Here is a 21,153-nt window from a genome sequence, read left to right as displayed (position 1 = left end):
CTTGTATTTATCTTACTTTTATCTTATCATGCATCTTCTTTCCTTGTCTGAGTCTAAAGCAGCCAATAAAACAACTTGGTACAAAAAGTTTCAAAAACTTTTCAAAAGTGACTGACATAGGCTATTAAAAAATCTGTCCTATGTTACATGTATGTTTAAGTACACACAGGTGCAACTCATTTGATATTTCCTGCTTTACCAGTTGAAATGAATTGGTATTTCTGGCGAACATCACAAAGTTGTTTTATTGAACTAGATTCTCTCTTTGTTTATATTGGATATGTACTGTTTTGCTGACAGACAGACCAGCCATGAGAAATTTGGAACTGTTGAGGGTAGTTGCATTGTGCTGTCTTTGCGAACGGCATCACAATTCCATGGCAACTCTGCCGATCTCTTGCTCATTGATTGGCCCCCATCTGCTACCAAAAGCAATTACAAAAAGTTAATTGACTAAGTTATTATTACAATATAATTTTATACATCTTGATGGAGTTGAGAGGGGATTTTCATTACATTAGAGTTATTATGCTATTGGGAAATTCTTACATAGCCTATTTTGGGTCTACGTTCCTTTCTCTTTCCAAAAGCATCTTTCTATTTTTATCTGTAGTGATTTAAGATTTATGATCGCTTCCACAATGTAGTCTTTTACGATGCCAGATAACATCATCGTCTGATGACACGGGGTGTTTTCTTGGCAGCCCTGCTTGGAGACAACATTGAATTCCCGTAGCCTACAGAGAACGTGGTCTGACAAGATGTCTCAGATGACAAGATTGCAACATCTCTTTATATTTTATACGTTTTATACGTTTCACTTCTTTGGGCCAGGTGATCTTGGCAGTGTTATTTGAACTTTTGGGAATGTCTTCCAGTTTCATTTCAGCAAAGTTTACAGCACAACCCAAACAGGAAAGCAAGGTCTTTGCAGGTGATCTTTGCATCAACCATGTTTGAACTTGTGGGAATGTCTTCCAGTTACAAGTGTATAAGCAAAGTTTACTGCTCAACCCAACCAGGAAAAAGTAAACAATAAATTGTCAGGAAAAGGACACACCCTTCCTATCTCTAACTAGGATGTGGTAGCACAGATCAAAGAACAACACGTGTTGCATCTCAATTTTGTGATCACAATAAAAATCTAATTAAAACGGTTTAAATTCTTCGCTGCTGTTCACATATTGGTCACAATGCAATAAATGCTCACTGACAAAGAATGCCCATGCATATTAAAAGAGTGCGAAAAAAGCAACTTCCTTTTCAGGCCAGGTACTGAGGAGCTGGTCAACAACAAATACTGATGGCATAATGAAAAGAACTGCACCCATGCAAACCCTTTTTAATCTGTTGAGATTAAATCTAATCACATTCTAGCACAGCTATAGTGTGATTCTATTCTTCAGAAAAACAACTGATAAGATAGAGTAGAGCGCTCCCTTGTTAACTATATGGCAGAAATGTGATCATAGTATTGGCAAAGAGCCATCAATATACAGTAGATAGAGACACCATTGCAAGCATCTGACATTATCCATCTATTGTAAAGTATGACGGCACTGTACTATATTGAGGCATCTCCACGTGTCAAGAAAGTTCTGCACGATTCCTTGAACACCATGTACAGACAGTGTTATGTGACAGCAAATATTTATGACCTCTGCTGTCATTTTGGAATGAGCCTTCAGAAAAAGAAGAAAAAAACCCATACTACATAGGACTGCAAGCAAAAGCACTGAAAAATTATCACAGGCTATAACAGAGATGTATCTATATCAGTGATTTAATCAGGACAGAACGGAATAGGTCGCAACCAACCATTGTCAGAAGAACCCCCCAAGGAACAGACCGCTAGCACAGTAGTATATCATTTACCATTGTGTCTATACATCCGTGCATACTTCTTGATTAATATCAGTATAGCAGCTATACTGTTAATGATAAACCCAAACGCCCTGTTTCTTTCTGGGTAGGAGCACAACTTCCTTCAAGTAAGGTCTTGGACATCACGCAAGGCCATAGATAAGTTGAACACACAATCTATGCACATGGCTCTACATTTGGATTGCACCTATAGCTGCCATGAACCCTATTCATGATAACTGACATGCAAACAGAAGCAACTGACAAGATTACTGGAACAGTAATTAAAAGAAACAAAAACTGGTGCAACTGAGTTTATTTTGTGTATGATGTTTTCTGATGTAATAAATGACAAGTGTGGACACAGGTCACGTACGCCATGGACATCCTTGTGACGACGATCCAAAGCAACCCTGGAACACTTCCCAGTTTGAACATTCCTGGGAGAGGAATTGCTGCCACCTGCTGAGTGGCTTTGCGTGGGCGTACCTCAGCAAATGATCTCTGATATAAACTCTGGGCCGTCACCTGATTAGGAAATACTGATTGCTAGACACAGGTTTGGTGAAATAGGGAGGTTTATTTTTAGAAATGTGGACTAGTTTGACCAGCTTCCATCTTTCATAACTTTTTTTTAGAAATTATACCACAAGTAACTCGACTGACATCCTTATCTAGATCATACAGGCCCGTAACACAATTTCTCCTTTCAACATGTGGTATTGTGTAATAGTATGACCAGTAATGTTAGTTTTCACACTGGATTTTTGTTCCCCAGCAAATCTGGCATGTACCATCTCAATATAGTAAACAGAGAAAGGGTGTTTGTTTGTAAATAAACTAAAGAATGGAACATATTATGCAGAATATACCACTGTGTTCTAAAGAACCATTGACACTCCCTTACAAAATGGCAGAGCACCAAGAGAATAGCATTTGTGGCCTCCAAACATCATCCTGCCATTGAAAGTCTGCCGGTTTCCATGGCAATACCTTTGTCCACCTGGTAAAACCTGGATGGTCACAAAAAAAAGACAGGCTCCCAGGTGGTGGCCGTGAATATCATCTGGTACTGACTATAGCTTCCTAGTTGCCAGTGCTAGAAAGTAAAAGTGGTGGGTGGAAATGAGCGTTACATGTATGAAGTCAAATGATCGGGGTTCGGGTTGTTTTAACGCTGCATTGTTGGGCCTCGTCTTGAATGGGGCTCTATGCGGCCTGAGGACATGTTCATGTGTGTGTGGGGTTGGAGCTGGTGAGGACAGGGCCTCTACTGCGGTGATGGTACCAAGATCCACGGGGAGCCACTAACTACAAACATACAACATGGTGAGTGTTCAGGTTTGGTTTGATGAACGTGCATTTGGTTCATCTTTGGGTCATGTTAGATTTGTGGGTGGTGGATTTGGACTGTGTTCATAGCCTATGGTTTCCCTCCCTGCTGTTTTTGTTAATTTATTTATTTATTCTTAAAAAAATATGGATCAGACCAAATTTTATGCAAAATGTACTGCATTGTAGATCTGAAATATGTGGATTCTGCCCTATTGATGAAGCATTGAGCAATGAACTTAAAATATGACTCTCTTCCACTATCCCATCATATTTGATGATATCCATAGTCATTTTTTGAACAGTTTTAACCGTAATTTCAGTAATATTTCATTTGAATTAGCTTATTTGGTTGAGAGAGAGAAACCCATCAGCCTTGACCACAGTGGGTCAGCTGACTTTCTAGATGAGTTGAGAGATGGTCATGTGCCTCTGTATTCAGGCTGACCTCTGCATTGTCCAGTCTGACAAACACAGCAGTACTCATGCACACAAAATATACGGTAACGTGTGGAGGAGCTTAAGCGGTCCCCATTATCTCACTTAACCCAAGTTATTTAATTAGAAATATTTCATTTTTACTCTTTTTGTTGTTTATTCTTGACGATCTGTTAAAGCAGTGTTAGTGTTGTTTCAGTGTGTCACCTGTTTTAACTAGCCAAACTTCAAAAGTGTCCACAGTAAACTGAGGCCAGGCTTAAACTATGTCCTATCTGGAAGCTGTTCTCTCAGATTTGAGTTTAATTACATATCGAATAGGAAATGAACTTACAGAGATGATGAGAGCGGTGCAGGACCAGGCTCAGGTGAGGTTAATTAGAAAACCGCAAGTTGTCATCACTGCTCGATGACGGTAAACGTTATGTCACTTCCTTCATGAGTTATTTTGGAAGAGGAAGAAACATTTTTAAGGGAGTCATCCATCAGTGGTTTACCACAGTCTGGGTTATCTGTATTATGTAACAAGAGAACCTATATTACATAATTTCCAGTGTATTAGCTGCATTGTAAGCCGCAGGACAGTGTTTTAAAAGAGACAAACCCATATGAATACCATATTAACTGTCCCCCATGTATTAACCTCACAGCTAAAGAAATATTTGCAAAATCAATGTATCGATGCGGCTAATAGTTGGGATATTACGGTACGCCTGCAAAGATTTGACAGAATCTGTTGTGATATGACCAGAGTGGCGGTTACGAAGTGGACCTGTTTGTGGAGACGCCAGACTATGACCTGATCTGCATCATCTGCCGTGGAGTCCTGCGCTGCCCAGTCCGAGTGGCCTGCAACCACATCTTCTGCAAGCGCTGCATCCTTCAGTGGCTGAAGAGGTACAGTCCACTCACTGACTTTTGAGGCTGTTTTTTTTTAAGTATCCCACCAAGACATCCTAGTCTAGGAAGTAGGGACCACCATTCTGACTAAGAAAACAACCTGAAGATTAGAATATAAGGATACCCACAGAGAAACTATATTATTGAATTTAAAAAAGGGGCGAAGGGAGCTCTTCAAAAAGGGTCTAAGATAACTTATGAAAAACCTCTGGTTGAAATCCCCTGCTTCAGAACTATTTTCTGAGCAAGATGTGCAAGATGATTAACAGCCTACAGTATGTGAGATGACTGAGATCAGTAAGTTGTGGTATAGCCTACGTAACACATGGAAGTCGCCAAGTATCGATGTTGACAGATAGTGTCAACGCCAAAGGAAGTGTTGAGAGATGTGTCAGAGCCAAATGACAAGTGCTGATACATGGTGTCACTGTCAACTGTCACATCATGGCAAAGGAGAAGATCCACTTTCTTGTAAATGCGTCAATGAATATCACTCAAGTCAGGAGTCATCACTGGGTGTGTTTTTTCTGGCACAGGCAGGAGACATGCCCCTGCTGCAGGAAGCCGGTGACTCAGAACCTGATGTTTGTGATGTTCCGACTCAGCAAAGCCATCGGCCGGCTGCAGGTCAAGGTGAGGTGGACACACGAGAATATATAAATGTTATATAAACGTTTATAAACGTTAAAAAAAGAAACACTTTTTGATGGGATAGTCAGAGAGTTCACGCACATCCAACTTGTAATATGTAATATTATGTTATATAAATGTGTCATTAAATCACTTTGGGAGCAGCAGCAACAGTGTGCAGGTACTTCTTCAGTTTTTCGGTTTTCATTTGACCTTGCACCTGCACAAGTTGGATGTGCATGAACTCTCGTGAACTCTCGCACACTGTTGCTGCTGCTCCCAAAGTGATTTAATAACACAACGTTATATAACGTTGTGTCATTAAATCACTTTGGGAGCAGCAGCAACTGTGCGCAGGTACTTCTTCAGTTTTTATAGTCTTAATGTGTCACATGTTCTGTGTATCAATTAGTCAAGGTAGATATACAGTATGGATGGTGACCCTAGTGACATTGACACATATGAATGGCCGACTCATTCTCTCTTATTTTTTTTGTCTATGTCCACCCCTGGCATCAGTGTCGAAACACACCGCAGGGCTGCACGGCCACCTTCCCCCTGTCCGAGGAGTACCTCCACAGCTCCACCTGCCCGTTCGAGTGGCTCCTGTGCCCGCACCCGGGCTGCGGCGCCCGCGTCCTCCGCCGCGACGCCGACTCGCACGCGGGCGCCTGCCCCAACTGGAGCCAGCTGTGCCCGATGGGCTGCGGCACGCAGCTGAGCCGCGCCACGCAGCCGCTGCACAACTGCTACCGCGAGCTGCAGCAGCGCTACGAGGCGCAGCGCAGCCGCCAGCGGGCCATCGCCGCCGCCCTCCGCCGCAAGATGGCGCGCATGCAGAGCACCATGGCGCACGTGCGCCGGCAGGTGGGCCTCATCTGCGAGAGCCTGGAGGTGCTGGAGGAGCGCGAGGAGCAGGAGGACGAGGACGAGAGCCCCGGCGAGGGCACCAGCTCCACCAGCAGCAACAGCGGGGCCGGAGGTGGAGGAGGAGGAGGAGGAGGCGCCAACAGTAGCAGCAGCAGCAGCAGCTCCTAAATGGCTTCCTGAAGCAGATAAGGAGCCGCTTTTAGGGCCGCGCCGGCTGACTGGGTTCAGTAGGGGAAATGAAAATAACGTCATCGCTCGCCACGGAGAGAGCTGCAGGAGGTCAAAGTTCAACATTGCAACACGCGCGTCGTTGCGCGGCGCAAGTCATCGGGAATTAATGGCTTTCAAAGTGCAGCGGCGGCCGCTGTTGCATTGCATCTGAAAGCTCGTGAGAAGGTTCAGCTAAGGGATTTCTACGCAGGACCATTTTTAGGAGTATTTTTTGCCAGTAGCTGCTCAGTGTTTTTCAGGCCCAGGTCTGACTGCGTGTTTGAGAGCTTCCAAATACTTGCCAATGTTACAGTTCTGCTGGGTGAGGCAATTGAATTGGCATCTACTCTGGTTGGGTGAAATGTAGTCAGGACACACCTAAAGAAAACCACAGGGTGGTATTTGAGCAAGACAAGCATTCTTTTGAATTAAGGTCACTTTTTTTCATGTGATGTACCATTTGCATAACAATAAATGTGCTTTCATAACGACAGACTGCTATTGTTACCTTTGTGGGACATCTGGGCTAAAGGTGTGGAATCTTTCCAGATATTTTCACATGCAGTGAGGCATTTTAAAATTTCACCTGAAAAGTAACAACCAAGATCCGAGTTCTCATTTTGCATGTCAAAAATCATGTTTGATCACGTTATACAGAAACACTTCTCAGGCCATCAAACCTGACAGACCTACAGTGCAAACATTCCCGTCTGTTCACATAGCAATTTGTGCAACACGACATATAAAGCATGGATGAGAGCGATGGTTCCTGTAGCTACTAAATCTCCCCACTTCCTCACACCCATTAGTAATAAACCCAGATGTGTGGAGAATAAACTTGTCACAGCCGCCACTGGCTTCTTTGATTGATATTCAGTAAGCTACTGCTGATCCTGCTTAAACAGAGGCCATTAACTAGAGCACGATGAGCCACACTGCAACAGGCTCTAAAGACAACACGTTTGGGCACAGCACACTGGCAGCTACCACACGTCTGGCTGGGGCGAGGTTGCACTTCACTTGCAACATGGTTAACACTGACAAAAGCACTGCACTTCCACGGGCGTCCACAGGGAGGCGCTAGTCCCACTCCATGGAGGACTCCGGGGGGATCCGCTCGATGGACTCCATGGAGGAGCTGTGCGGAGACGAGGCGGCAGGGAGGTCCTGCGTGCCAGTGGCATGGTCCATGCCAGAGTGCATGAGAGGCAGGTAGATGTCGTCCATGTTGGGCAGCACAAACACTTTCTGGAAGAGACAGAGGACAGAGGCAAAGGGGGGGAGTGAAGTGTAAAGCAATCATGATGCAATCACACAAATGGAGGTGGAACGTTATTCAAATCCTCTTATTTTACGTTCAACTGGAGTGAACTCTGACCTAAAAATATGTGAACACGAACCAGCGATTTTATTTTTTTTATATTTCGTGATTCACTTTCTAACAGGATTTGGGCACGGACGGAATTCCGCTCTCCAGGAAATGAGTGTGCAATTGGAGGAGAGTTCATCAAATGGATGGGGTGGGACAGGTGTGTGTGTGTGTGTGTGTGTGTGTGTGTGTGTGTGGGGCGGAGGGGGGTGTAACCTGAAACTCGTCTTGCAGCTTCTTCTCGATCCACTCGGTCACGTGGCAGAAGGTCACCTCCCGTTCGCCCAGTTTCGGACGCACCCTCAGGTCCAGCCGAGGAGGGTCACAGAAGCTGTACCTGAGGTGGACAGAGGCCAGCACTGCGTCAGACACATCGGCAACATAACGCTGCATTAAAATGGCTGACTGTTACTTGTTCTATATGTGACATACAGTATAAGGGAGTGATGCCTCCATTTCCCTTGGGGTGAATAAAGTTTCTAGATTCTATTTTTTATTTACAACGTAGACAAATCTGTCATTTCTGCAAACTAGGCCTTAAAAGAGAACCTGCTGAATGAATAATGAATAATGTTGTGAATATCTTTTGATCATGTAGTAGCTTGCATCAGACTGTTTCCAGCCCTTCGGAAATTGCATACAGTTTGCTTTGCATAATATTGATCTCTCCGCATTGTTTGTCTGTCACTGTTTGTTATGTCACTGAAAAAAAGTAAACAATTTAAAAAGTAAAGATAAGTGTGTGTGTGTGTATGAGTGTGAGGGGGGGTTACACACACACACATACACACACACACACACACACACACACACACACACATACACACACACAATCACACACACTAGGCCTGATGCAAAGTGTGTTTTTTCTCTTTCTTTCATCTGCTTTAATTTATCCTGCTCATCCTCTTAATTGCAGTGCGGGGCTGAGGCGTGCTAAATGAGGATGATCCGCCACTGGAGCGTGATTATACTCAGTTCTGGCCTGACACGGGAGACGCCTCACACGCAGCCTGCCACGGGGGAATCGCCACCTTTACTCCCGTTTGACCTGTTCTGCGTGTGTCAACACAGATTGCGTGCAGGCACACACTTTTTTTATTATTATCATTATTATTTTTTGCTACAGCTAACGGCTATGGCTAACGGCGCGTACCAAATCCTGTCTGTGGGGGGAGGCGGGATGTTGACGGCCAGCGTCCCAGACAGCTCCTGGACCTCGACGGTGAGCAGCAGGGGCGTGTTGGACACCTCCTCAATCTTCTTTTTGATGTACTCGTTTTCCGTGGCCTTCTGGAAGTACTTAGACTTAGCGATTTTGTCGACAAATCTCAAAATCCTCCGGCCCGTCCTACCACTGGCAGCCGCACTGCAAAACAAGAGAGGAGTGGGGGGAGGAGGGGGGGGGGGTGAATCAGGCATCATTACTTCTTATCAGCCGTCCTCAAGTGACAGATCAGAGAGGCACAAGAGCAATTTTGAAACAGCACGAAATTGCACCACACCCACCAACAAGGACATTAAAACGCAATCACTTTACGAAAAAAGACAAGGACACACAGCAACTCAATTGCTACTGAGTTCAGCAATCACATTTACATAATATAGCGATAGAACCTCAGGCCATCAAGTTCTAGTGTCCCCGTTTTTGGGGGCGTTGTACGACATTTAATGGGACATTATGGTAATAGGACCCAAACTGCACTTTGCTGGAGGATTGCCTGCTGGAGGGGGGAGAGAGAGAGAGCTGGCACTGCATATAGGATGGAGGATCAAAGCCAGAAGAGTTGGGCGCTGTTGCTGTCAAGCCTTTTTCCAATCATAGGAGCTACAGTGACAATTTATTGAGAACAAACTGCGCTGCTGGGGGAAGGCACACAGACAGGGCTCTTCAGACTGGGGCCGATAAGGGCGCTGTGGCGCCTCATCTTTTGGCAGTTTGACCAAAGTATGACAGGCCTCAAGATACTATTCACACTTGGGAGTTGATCATCAATATCAGAGGGAAAAGCTGAGATAAGAAATACTTTATTCATCCTGAAGGGAATTGGACCGTCAACACAGCACCCTCATGTGCACGTAAACAAACACACACATAAAAGTTTGTTGCTGTTTTTTTTTTTTTTTTTTTTTTTTAAAGAAGAAGAAAAGAAGAAAAAAGAAAAAGATAAGTCACACAAGTCACACCAGCCTCTCATTTAGGGGACGAGAGGTGTTGTTCATGAGGCTTTTCTCCTCTCTGCCACCACTCCCAATAGACCTCTGAAGTTCACCTAACCAAAGCTGCCATCTTTGCCCATATAAGGAGATCTAGGAGTTAATTGTAAGTTAGCTCTGAGGTAGCAAAGATCAAAGTGTGCCGTCTTCACCTACCGAAGATCACTGTATTTACTAGACGCCAGTGGACAAAACATGTGTAGCGAAAAACGTCTGCATTTCCAATGTCATCATCCCCGCGAGAGTTTAACAGGTGCGATAATTGAAAATCCTCATGTTACTTTCCCATAGAAAAAAATTCTCAAGATACCGAATCTCCTTATTTGGGCAAAGATGGTAGCTTTTTTTGTAGGCGAACTTCAGAGTTCAATATGTCAGTCTGACTGAATTCCACCCCCTAGGACAGAGCTGAGATGACTGCGTGAGGGTTCAGGACTCTTACCCCTCCGTGCTGCCTGGACTCCCCTTCTCACCCAGGGGCCACTGCGGCTCGGGGAGCGGCGCCTCCTCCTCGTCAGTCGAGCCAGCGCTGGACGACTCCTCGTCACTGTCGGCCAGGACACACAGCCTGGACTTGCTGCACACACACACACACACACACATATGGAACACACACACACGACACACACAGATGACACACACGCACACACAGGCTCATGTAAGCTTTGGGAACACAAAAGGACAATCAGTTGATCTTCATTGTTATTCATTTCTGCTCTCGCAGAATGACATAGCACTTCATATGCAATAACAAATCTAACTTTCTCTAGAAGCAGTTAAATCCTAATTTGACTGATGGGCAAAGAACAAAGTCTTACGTCTACCAAAGTCTATAATTTACAGTAATAATCAATCAAAATCAATTTGCTTATTTAAGTACTTAGGTAAGACCGCAAGCACAATTATTGAGTCCACACAATGCTCCCGCATGCAAACCAATACCTAGAATTCATGCACATTGTTTGTTGACAAGAGTTGGCACATTAGTTATGGCCCATTGTTCTCAATACATACGTAAATACTTATGTAATGTATCCTAGCAACATGTCTTACAAAAGCATAACCGTGATACCAGGTGTTCTGCCACAGGAAAAATAAATAAATTGTCTTTCTGGAAAAACAGGACAGAGGAATTAGAACATTCCAAAGCACTAGCCCAAGTAGTAGACAATAACTAATTATACCTGTAACAGACACTTCAGATGAGCTGTAACTGAAACAGATCATTTACATTCCATGAATGCCAGATGAACCGTATCAGTTCATTGAGTTCATTTCAGTTCAATGAGCATTGAACTCAACGACCTCGAAGCGGATTTATTACGCCATGCACATCCACCTACAAAACGGCCAAAAGTCTGCCCACCGAAGGTTTACAGTACTAACTGACTTGCTCAAGGGCAATTCAAAGCATGACCAGCAGGAGGCAGGCTTGTGCGATGAGTCCCAGACAACTGCTCCACCTCCCGAGGCCCAGTACTGCCTCCTCCGCCGCCACTGATGGCCTCCCAGAGGACCATGGCCCTGTGGCTCTCTGGCTCCCTCACCCTGCTCGTGCTGTCTCCACCACACGGTCGGGCTCCAGGCTGTCCTTGCCCAGCTTGGCCAGGTTGATCTTGGTCTCCAGGGTCATCTGCAGAGTTCCGGTGTATTCCATGTCCAGCTCAAGCCACAAGCCTGAGGCACAAAGCAGCCACGTGAGGATCTATTTCAACATGTGAGAGTAAAGGTGCACTATATACATAGACACAGACACACAGAAACACACACACACACACACACACACACACACAGAAACACAGACACAGACACACACACACACACACACACACACACACACACACACACACACACACACACACACACACACACACAGAAACACACACAGACACAGACACAGACACAGACACAGACACAGACACAGACACACACGCACACGCACACGCACACGCACACGCACACACAAACACACACACACACACACACACACACACACACACACACAGACCCCAGGGCATCAGGAAAGAGCTGGGTTAGTAATGACAGGGATATGATGTGTAAAGATAGGGACCTGACAGAAGTGTCTAATCTATGTGATATTTCTGGAGATGATTCTAGATGTGACATTTTTGAAAGCGGTACTGACTGGACAAAGCTGTCCATAGCTGTCTCAATTTTCCTATCAAATAATATTGACATTTATTTATCACAAGGAGCCTGTCAAACAAAAACATTAAAGGTGACATAGAATGGAAATCATTTTGTTTTGGTTTGATGAATTAGGAGAGGTTACCAAAGATCTGTCAATAACATGAGGCATGGTTGCGCCCTCCTTCATACGAAAATCTTGAACTTAAGAATAGCCACTAAAAAATGGGCGAATTAGAACAAAACCTACTTGTGATGTCAAATATCGTAATGCCTTTGAAGTTCAATTGGGGGTGCCAAAGAGGGCGCCATTTAGTCAAAGTACCATTTCAATACCCAGCCTAAATATAAGGTTTTAATTGGGCTTGTAAAATTGCAATTGAGTTACATTTTTATGAATCAAAGTTGAATATATACTATTGTAACATCAGAGAACACCGTACAATACTCGATTAATCCATTCTATGTCCTCTTTAAAGTAAGCATCACCAAGCTCTGCTTTTTTACTGTAATAACAATTTCCAGCAAGTTCCACACACACAGCCATCCATAATCCACAAATAAATGCACAGCTACATACCAAATCTCTTACACAGAGACATATTCACACATCAGCCAAACATAAACATAAATCCAGCTTTTTAGACTCATAGAAAGTGCATACGCCACAAAGTGCATAATCACCCTGCCTTACATACTGTTTACGCACACACACACACACACACACACACACATACACATTCTCTCTCTCACGAACACACACACACAAACACACACACACAGATGCCTAACAAATGCCTCAGCAACACAGGGCTCAGCCAGATTATTCGTCCCTATAGAATGTCCTATCGCTTTTCATAAAACCAATATCTGCCCCGACACTGTGGCCGGATTGGTTGGGAAATCCCTCGGGATCCTAATGTTTTTCAAATGGATTTATCCTTTGACAAGGGATTCACAGTGGCTTTGTTGAGCCTGCGCAGCATAGCGCAGCGCTCACTCCAGATCTTTGACCTCTGACCCTTCCGTCCGTCCCATTGTTCCCGCCCTTTCGAGTCACATGGTCTTATCACTCACTGAAATTGCTCTCACATATTACATGCATTCCAGGATTTTTATGCTGTCGAGAATGGGCCCTCACAGTATCCTGCTTGAGCGCAATATTTTAATAACACACCAAAGTCTTGTGGAGCGTCTGTAAGGAAAAAGTGAACTGACGGAGGGAACCAATTAGCCCAAGACAATGACAGCAGGGCCGCTAATCTGAGTGATATTTCAGGGGGATTACGACCAGCGCTCGAGGATTTGGGCATCCTCAATTACGCTAAATTACAGCAGATTATAATTCCCTCAACGTCTGATAACCAGTGTGGCAAATCTGCAAATGGGATGAGGTCTGATTAGGGAGTGTGTATGTAAGTGTGTGGGTGTGCACATGTGTATGTATGTGCGTCACAGACTACACGTCAGAGTGTGTGTGTGCAGTGCATCTGGACTGCCAGTAAATCGGACGTCAGCAGTCACCGTCACTCGACCACAGAATCTGACCTGAGCTCTTAGGCTGCCCGTCTAAACCGCGGTCACCAACGTGTCCAGTGATCAGACACAACCCTCCCTTTCCCTCAGTGTCCCACTTCTCTCTCTCTGTCTCTCTCTCTTCATCACACACACACACGCACGCACGCACGCATGCACCCGCACCCCCCCGAACACACACACACACACACACACACGCGCATGCACCCGCACACACACACACACATATACACACACCCACGCACGCACGCACACACGCACGCACGCACACACACACACACACACACACACACACACACACACATGCACACATTGACAGCACATTAGCAAACATGCTCCCATACAAATGGTAAACAGAAGCATTGATCCATACATAAAATGGAGATAAAAAGTCTTCTGTGTTACTGACTGATTTTAACAGACAGACAGACAAGCACGCAAGCACACGCACAACACACAACGCACAGCGCACACACACACACACACACACACACACACACACACACACACACACACACACTCACACAAATACACACTCACACAAATACACACACACACAAATACACACACGCGCGCACAAGAGTGACTGCCACAGCTGCATTATGCGTGCTGAGATTACAGTGGGATAATATCTGATCCCATCCCTGCCCGGGGGCATTCACATCAGCGAACATAAGCAGCAGCCGGGCCATCACTCCTCTGAGATGGAAGATCTAATCGGATCTTTCCAAAAGACCTGCGCACAACAACACCGAACAACACAACCATGCAGCGGTTTGCGTTCGCGCGGGATAACGCACGGCGCACAACGCAGCTTGCGACACGGCACTGCTCACACACACACACACACACACACTTAACGCACGGCACACAACGCAGCTCGCAACGCGCCACGGCTCATCCAGACTTACCTCGGCTGTTGAAGCGGGGCTCATACGTGTTGATAATCTGAGGCATGCAGGAGCCCATGTCCAGCTCAGTGAGTGTCAGCTCATTCATGAAGTAAGGCAACTGGACACACACACACACACACACACACACACACACACACACATACACACACACACACACACACACACACACACACACACACACACACACACACACACACACACAGACACAGACACAGACACAGACACAGACACAAACACAAACACACACACACACACACACACACACACACACACACACACACACACACACACGCATACATAGATACACATAAACATAAACACACACACACACACACAAAAGAAAATACCATTAAAAATGTATAATCGTATTAATCATTCACATCATTATTAAAAATGCATACACTATTTGCATCTGCAACAAATTCCACATACTGATTTATGTCGGTAGCTTTTAGGTATAGAAAGTTACTGAAATAAATGAATTACATCAGGATAGTCAATCCACCAATCCAAATTTCAATTTCAGTTTGGATCATTATAAAGGATTATGTAAAAAGCAACCGTTGCATAAGATGCTGTATCTGTAAAAAGTGCCCATAATCCGCCAAGGGGAGTTCAATTCAAGACATTTTGTCACTGGCAATAACACCAATGCCCATGTGAGCTTTCTAATGTGACACCCAAAATGCACCACTCTGCTGCCGCCACTCTCCGTCCTCACTCACCCTTATTTTACTCAGCTTCTTCTGAATCTTGTGCGAGACCATGTCAGTCCAGTACTTTTCCCGCAGGAAGTCCCAAAAGATCCGGCCAATCAGGGCATTGATCCAGGCAGGAGGGAAGTCCATGTGACAGCACGCGTCCTGTTTAGGGGAGAAGAAGCAAGCCGTATGGGAGGTGAGGTGGCTCCTGTCCACCTGTCCATCTTTGGGCCCCCGCCTATAAGCTTCCCTAGCTTCTTTGGGGGACCCATTCACCTTACCCATTTTAAGTTTATAACCCTACTGTAATATTTAGTTTGAAGTGGTATTGTGAATAAACTAAACTAAACACTTCTGCCAGACCTGGGATCAGACACACGCGCACATTCCAACTGCAGTCCACAGGACTTTATTAAATTGGTTCAGCTCCATCTGACCTGAGATCAGACACATGTGCACGCTCTGGTTCTGCAGTCCACACAGGACTTTATGAAATGGGTTCTGCTCCATCCCTGTGGTCCTGTGGGCTTCAGATTATGGCGGAGGGGCGCTGGGCAGCACTTAAAGCAGCAGCTGCTCAAACGAGCTTCATTAACTCCGTAACTGGCCCGCTTGGCAGCACGGCGTGTTCCTGAACGGCAGATCCAGACGACCTGCCACCCTAGCAGCCTAGCAAGCCAATTTCCCTTTTTATAATTCATGGTTTATTTTTTTAATTTCTTTTTGTGGTCCAACTCATACAGAACAGTCTGCGGTTCAACATTTTCACAAAGAACCTCTTGCACTGTGCAGTCAGAATGCATAAAATACTATAATTAATTTAACATTTTACATATTCATATTCATGAAACTCAATCAAAAACACCATTACACAGTCGTCAAAAGCAGAAAACCATTACACAGTGCAATTATATGCAATTAAACTGGTCTTTCACAATAAAACAATGTGCCCCTAGTGTGTATGTGTGTGTGCTCCAGATGAGCTCACTGCTCCTAATGTGAGTGTGTGTGTGTGTGTGTGTGTGTGTGTGTCAGACAGACAGTCTGTCTGTCTGCCTGCCTGCCTGTGTGTGTGTGTGTGTGTGTGTGTACTGTATGTGTGCACTACCTCCGGATGGGTTGAATGCAATGGACAAATTGAATCCTTCTTCCAGAACAACTTAACTTACAGTAAAAGACCCCCATCTATGCCTGTGCACATACTCCCCTCCCAGGTTGCCCCATGCGGTACCTTCTCTGTGGGGCTGGCCTGGGTGCTGCTGGGCCCGGGGCTGGTTGCAGGGCTGGGGCCCTGGGACCGGAGGAGCGTGCCCATGTAGGAGGTGTAGTCCTGCAGCAGGATGTTGCCGCGCACGCGGCTGGCCAGGAGCACGGAGGCCAGGTCCTCGGTGCTCCCCCGGCTGGACACGCGGCTCGACTGCACCGGGCTACCGGGGCTCTCTATGTGAGGCACTGACACGTCTGACACACACACACACACACGTGCACACACACACACACATATGTGCACATGTACACACACACACACACACACACACACACACACACATATGTGCACACACACAGACACAAAAACACACACACACACACACACACACACACACACACACACACACACACACACACACACAAACACACACACACACACACACACACACACACACACACACACACACACACACACACACACACACACACACACACACACACACACACACACACACACACACACACACACACACACACACACACACCCCAGGGCATCAGGAAAGAACTGAATTAGTAATGACAGCAATATGATGTATAGAGACAGAGACCTGACAGAAGTGTCTAATCAATGTGATATTTCTGGAGATGATTCTAGATGTGACATTTCTGACTGGGCAAAGCTGTCCATAGCTGTCGCAATTTTCCTATCAACTAATATTGACATTTATTTATCACAAGGAGCCTGTCAAACAAAAACATCAAAGTATCACCTATCACCAAGCTCTGTTTTTTTGTAATAACAATTTCCAGCAAGCTCAACTGTCCTTTTCTTGAGCAATCGACAGATGGCAACACTAAAAGTTTACGATTCTGTTCTGACACGAGCACAGTGGGCTATTCATATTCTAGGGCGCAGGTGTGGGACCTGATTGGCCAACTGTTTTGGGCCATGTGATGACTAGTGAAGGCCTGTTATGGGGCTATTTCACGGCTAGTGACGGCCGTACCGGATCTGGAGCCGCATCTGCTCAGCCGGTCCTGATGGTCAGCCCTGGAGGCGGCTGCCCGGAGCTGATGGAACCACTCCTCCTTCTCGCGGCCCGTCCGGCCGAAGAGGTACAGCGTGACGGCGTGACGGCCCGGTTTGGGTCTGGCTGCCGCCGTGAGCGTGACAGGCCGGTCCTCTCTGTGATGCTGATGCTGCTGTTGTTCACCTCCTCCCCCACCTCCTCCTCCTCCTCCTCCTCCTCCTCCACCTCCGGTCGGGGCCTCGTCCCTCAGCTCCTCAGTCACAGGCTGCTCGCCCTCGGCCAGCGTGATGCAGATGGGGTACTTCTGATTCCACACCCGCTTGCGTGCCAGAGCAGCCGGAAGCAGGAACACCTGTGACCCCACAAACACACACACACACACACACACACACACACACACACACACACACACACACACACACACACACCCCACAACCCCCACCCCAAACAAGCAAGCAGCCTTCATTAGAGACACGCCACACAGCACACACAGCAGTCAGAAACAAACGGTGCTTTCACCTCAGAAAACAGCTCTCATCAGTTTATTATTCATAGATTCTTGGAATGGGTTCAAAGAAATCACAGAATATAAAATAATGATCTCCCTATGTGGATAACTCTCTTTAATATTCATATACTGTACCTCTGTCCTTGATGTGTATGTATACAATGCAAATGTTTTCAACATCAGATTTAGAGACGGACCTTGCTGCCGGCTAGCTGGACCTTGCGTGACCGGACAAAAGTGGACTCCTGGGGCTGCTCGTCGAAGGTGGCCCGGCGCTTGATGCTCTGGCGGGGGTAGTCCATCCTCAGGCCCTGGCCCTCCAGCGACACGAAGACGGAGTTTGTGAGGGACGGATGGTAGTAGTCGGGGTCGTAGGTGTACATTTCGTTCATCCAGCCCTGAGAGGCAACACAGAATGCATCGCGGGGGTCGTGAGTTTAGATCGACTCTGAGCGCTACCAGACCGGCCCTGTCGTTTCGCCCCGGTCCTAAAGGGCACGGACTAGAGGGGCCTTGGGTTCAGTCATCCCAGCAAATAATCGAGCCAGCGCCGTCGCTCATGCAGCTGGGAAATGCGTGACTATACGGCAAGGTCAGTGATTCAGACGGCACCACTAACAAGCTCGGTAGCCACTGATTAAACGTGGGCGTGCCGCAGCTGTTCTCAAATCAGCATTGGTTCGCCTGCGAACCGGGCACATAATGCAGCTCATCAGTTCTCAGTCCGACACTGAATGGCCTTTGCCATGAGAAATAGACTTTTTAAAGGAGTAGGTGTGCAGTACTGATTCAACAGCCTGTGGGAGTCTGCGGTGACACATAAGGCTTTGGCTGACTGAGCGAACGGCACAAGGGGACACAATAATGGTGGCCTTGGCATGTCTATTAAATAGCACAGAGACAGTAATTGCAGCTTCTCCAGTTGGAGCTGCAATGTGGCTCTTTAAAAAGGACATGAGATTGCCCCGAAAAACAGCAGAGAGGAGACGATGGCCTTTATTCTAAACAGTGCCCTGTGCAATGATTTTTATACAACATTGTGCAACTTAAAAACATTTGAGAATGACGTGTAAAGAAATATATTGACACATCTATACTCCCTCTGCAAGCTAAACTGAATAGAATAAAATGTATGGCTAACTTGAATGTTTTATTGGCAGTTTAAACTTGATGACCACCACCAGACTCACCTTTAGGCAGGGTGGATCTCCTTGGAGGTCAGCTGGACGACTGTAGTCGATTTGGTTTGCACTGCGTGTGTAAGGTGGAACGGTCTGTCTAGTCATGCCCAGGCGGATGACCAGAAGTCCGAGCATGAAGCCAAAGATCATGCCAAGGCAGAGGCCGGACATGTACGTGGTCAAAGGCAGGATGAAGTAGCAGTAAAACAGGGCGGCCAGGAAGTAGAGCCCCGTGGCTGGCACCGTAGTGGTCTGGTGGCTCCCTGGCATCCCCATGACCTGCATGATGCCACCCGTGTGGGGGCAAAGCTCCAGAGACGGGCTGAGGTCCTTCAGTCGCCCGGAGTGCCTGCGGGAGCAGCAGGACCTCTTCCTCTTGGCGTGTTTGACGGGCCAGTTGCAGACAGGCAGGTTGAAGTCGCCTTCTGGCGGCTTGGAGCTCCTGGCCTGGGAGTCCGTCGCGGTCAGATCCCCGGTGGACCTGCCGATGACGGCGTAGAAGCCTTTGTGGCTCGGGGAGTCCACGGAGCTGGCCGTCCGCTGGTGCTTGGGGCTGCCGCTCAAGCTGCCGCTGTCGTCGCCCATGATCTTGCTGAACATGCTGAGCGGCTCCTGCATGGCCTCGTGGAGCTTCCTGCGGGTGTCCTCCAGCTCGGTCTTGAAGAAGCCCGGTTTGGGCTCTCCGGTGGGCGAGAGGTTGACCGGGGAGGGCGGCGCGGTGCGGGAGTCCTTGGACTGGGTCAGCTGCCGGAGCAGGTGCAGGTTGAGCCGCGAGTCGGAGCGCGACTGGGACACCTCCGGCTCGCTGCGGGAGATCTCGGTGGAGATGGACTTGACCAGGCTGAGGAAGGGCCGCGGCTTGAGGGACGCCGCCGCCGACGAGGTCTCCTTGAGCTCCAGCTCGGTGGACAGCGACTTGACCAGGTTGACCAGGGGCCTGTGCGTGGGCGAGGCCTGCCCGGGCGAGAGGAAGCTGGGCAGCGACGAGGAGATGTCCGCCAGGGAGCCGGGCGAGGAGGGCGAGAGCGGCACGTGGAAGGCCGGCGAGCGCAGCCCCCAGTCGTCCTCCTCGGGACAGGACCGCTGCTTGGGCAGAGGGCCGCCGGTGCCATCCTGGTCTCGCTCCAGGCTAAAGATCAGCTCGTTGTCATCCAGGCTGTCCCACTCGCCCTCAGTGCCAGTCAGCTGGATCACGATCCCCCTTCTCGCCGCACCCTGAGCCCCAGCAGGAGGAGGGGGAGTCGGGCAAAGCCCTGGACTCTGGCGCCCCAGTGGATTTTTGCGTCCTCTGTCATTTCCTAAGGTCTCCTCCATATCTTATCTTCACATAGCAGAAGGCACTCTAGACTCTCTATGGTTAAATTCAAGGAGATAGAAAAAAAAACACTGAGTTACGTCATCCCGAGAGACATCGAGAAAAGTGTTTGACGTGAAAGACATTTATTACTGCTACTGTAATCTTCCGCCATTAGGGACCTCGGTAGGGGGCGATTGTGCGAGGTGAGCGCTGATTGCTGTGCGGTAATTACTTAAGCCTTAATATTTACCGAGCACGCTCACGTGTGAACAAAAGACTTCTGCCCCTGCTGTCTGACGCGATAGAGTGTGGGCTCGCGATGCTCAAAAATAGAGCAGGGGAAATGTTCCTTCTTAAATGATTGCAAAAGTAGGGCAGAGCCCCGACTTAATTTCAATAGCTTGCTGGCGGAATATAAGCTGAGAGATAAATGTGTTGCGAAAGGACAAGAGATACCTATCACACCTCCCATAAGTAACAGTGTGTGTGGGCCACTGCAGCTTGCGTCACATGCAACGTGCTCTGCCAAAATATCTAGAATTCACCCTCGGTGGAGTTTTTTTTGCTTTGGAGTGACATTTTTGATCATCGTGGCATCCAGAGTGCTTTCATAAGCTTCACACACACTGCACGGCCTTCTCTCTCACCCATGAGACTCCCAGCCGTGGGGCTTCTCTTTCACAGTGATCCTTCACAGGGACAGATTCCTGCTTTTAAATTCATGCTGGAGTTACTGATACCTATTGATCTACTGTTGCACAGCAGAGCTAGACAATGTTACGTAATAAGCAGAATGAGG

At 47.0% G+C, this 21,153-nt stretch overlaps 2 protein-coding genes across 2 annotated transcripts; one reads left to right on the top strand and one right to left on the bottom strand.

Moving 5' to 3' along the window:
* Nucleotides 1–3,034: 3,034 nt before the first annotated feature.
* On the top strand, nucleotides 3,035–6,731 carry rnf151 (ring finger protein 151). Its single transcript, XM_062526774.1, has 4 exons — nucleotides 3,035–3,192; nucleotides 4,385–4,530; nucleotides 5,070–5,166; nucleotides 5,683–6,731. Exons 1-4 carry the CDS (start codon nucleotides 3,190–3,192, stop codon nucleotides 6,199–6,201), a joined length of 765 nt encoding a protein of 254 aa, XP_062382758.1. The 5' UTR covers nucleotides 3,035–3,189; the 3' UTR covers nucleotides 6,202–6,731.
* A 213-nt stretch (nucleotides 6,732–6,944) lies between these two features.
* On the bottom strand, nucleotides 6,945–20,399 carry tex2l (testis expressed 2, like). The gene is given in 12 exon segments (XM_062525724.1): nucleotides 6,945–7,491; nucleotides 7,829–7,949; nucleotides 8,769–8,981; nucleotides 10,272–10,406; nucleotides 11,347–11,506; nucleotides 14,425–14,524; nucleotides 15,153–15,290; nucleotides 16,360–16,589; nucleotides 17,345–17,521; nucleotides 17,594–17,720; nucleotides 18,074–18,274; nucleotides 19,067–20,399. Coding segments are annotated over 12 exon segments (3,075 nt in total). The 5' UTR covers nucleotides 20,372–20,399; the 3' UTR covers nucleotides 6,945–7,323.
* Nucleotides 20,400–21,153: the final 754 nt, after the last annotated feature.

The sequence above is a fragment of the Sardina pilchardus genome, chromosome 22 (genome assembly GCF_963854185.1).
Source record: "Sardina pilchardus chromosome 22, fSarPil1.1, whole genome shotgun sequence".
Classification (NCBI taxonomy): domain Eukaryota; kingdom Metazoa; phylum Chordata; class Actinopteri; order Clupeiformes; family Clupeidae; genus Sardina; species Sardina pilchardus.
This window is presented reverse-complemented; position numbering and strand designations above follow the sequence as displayed.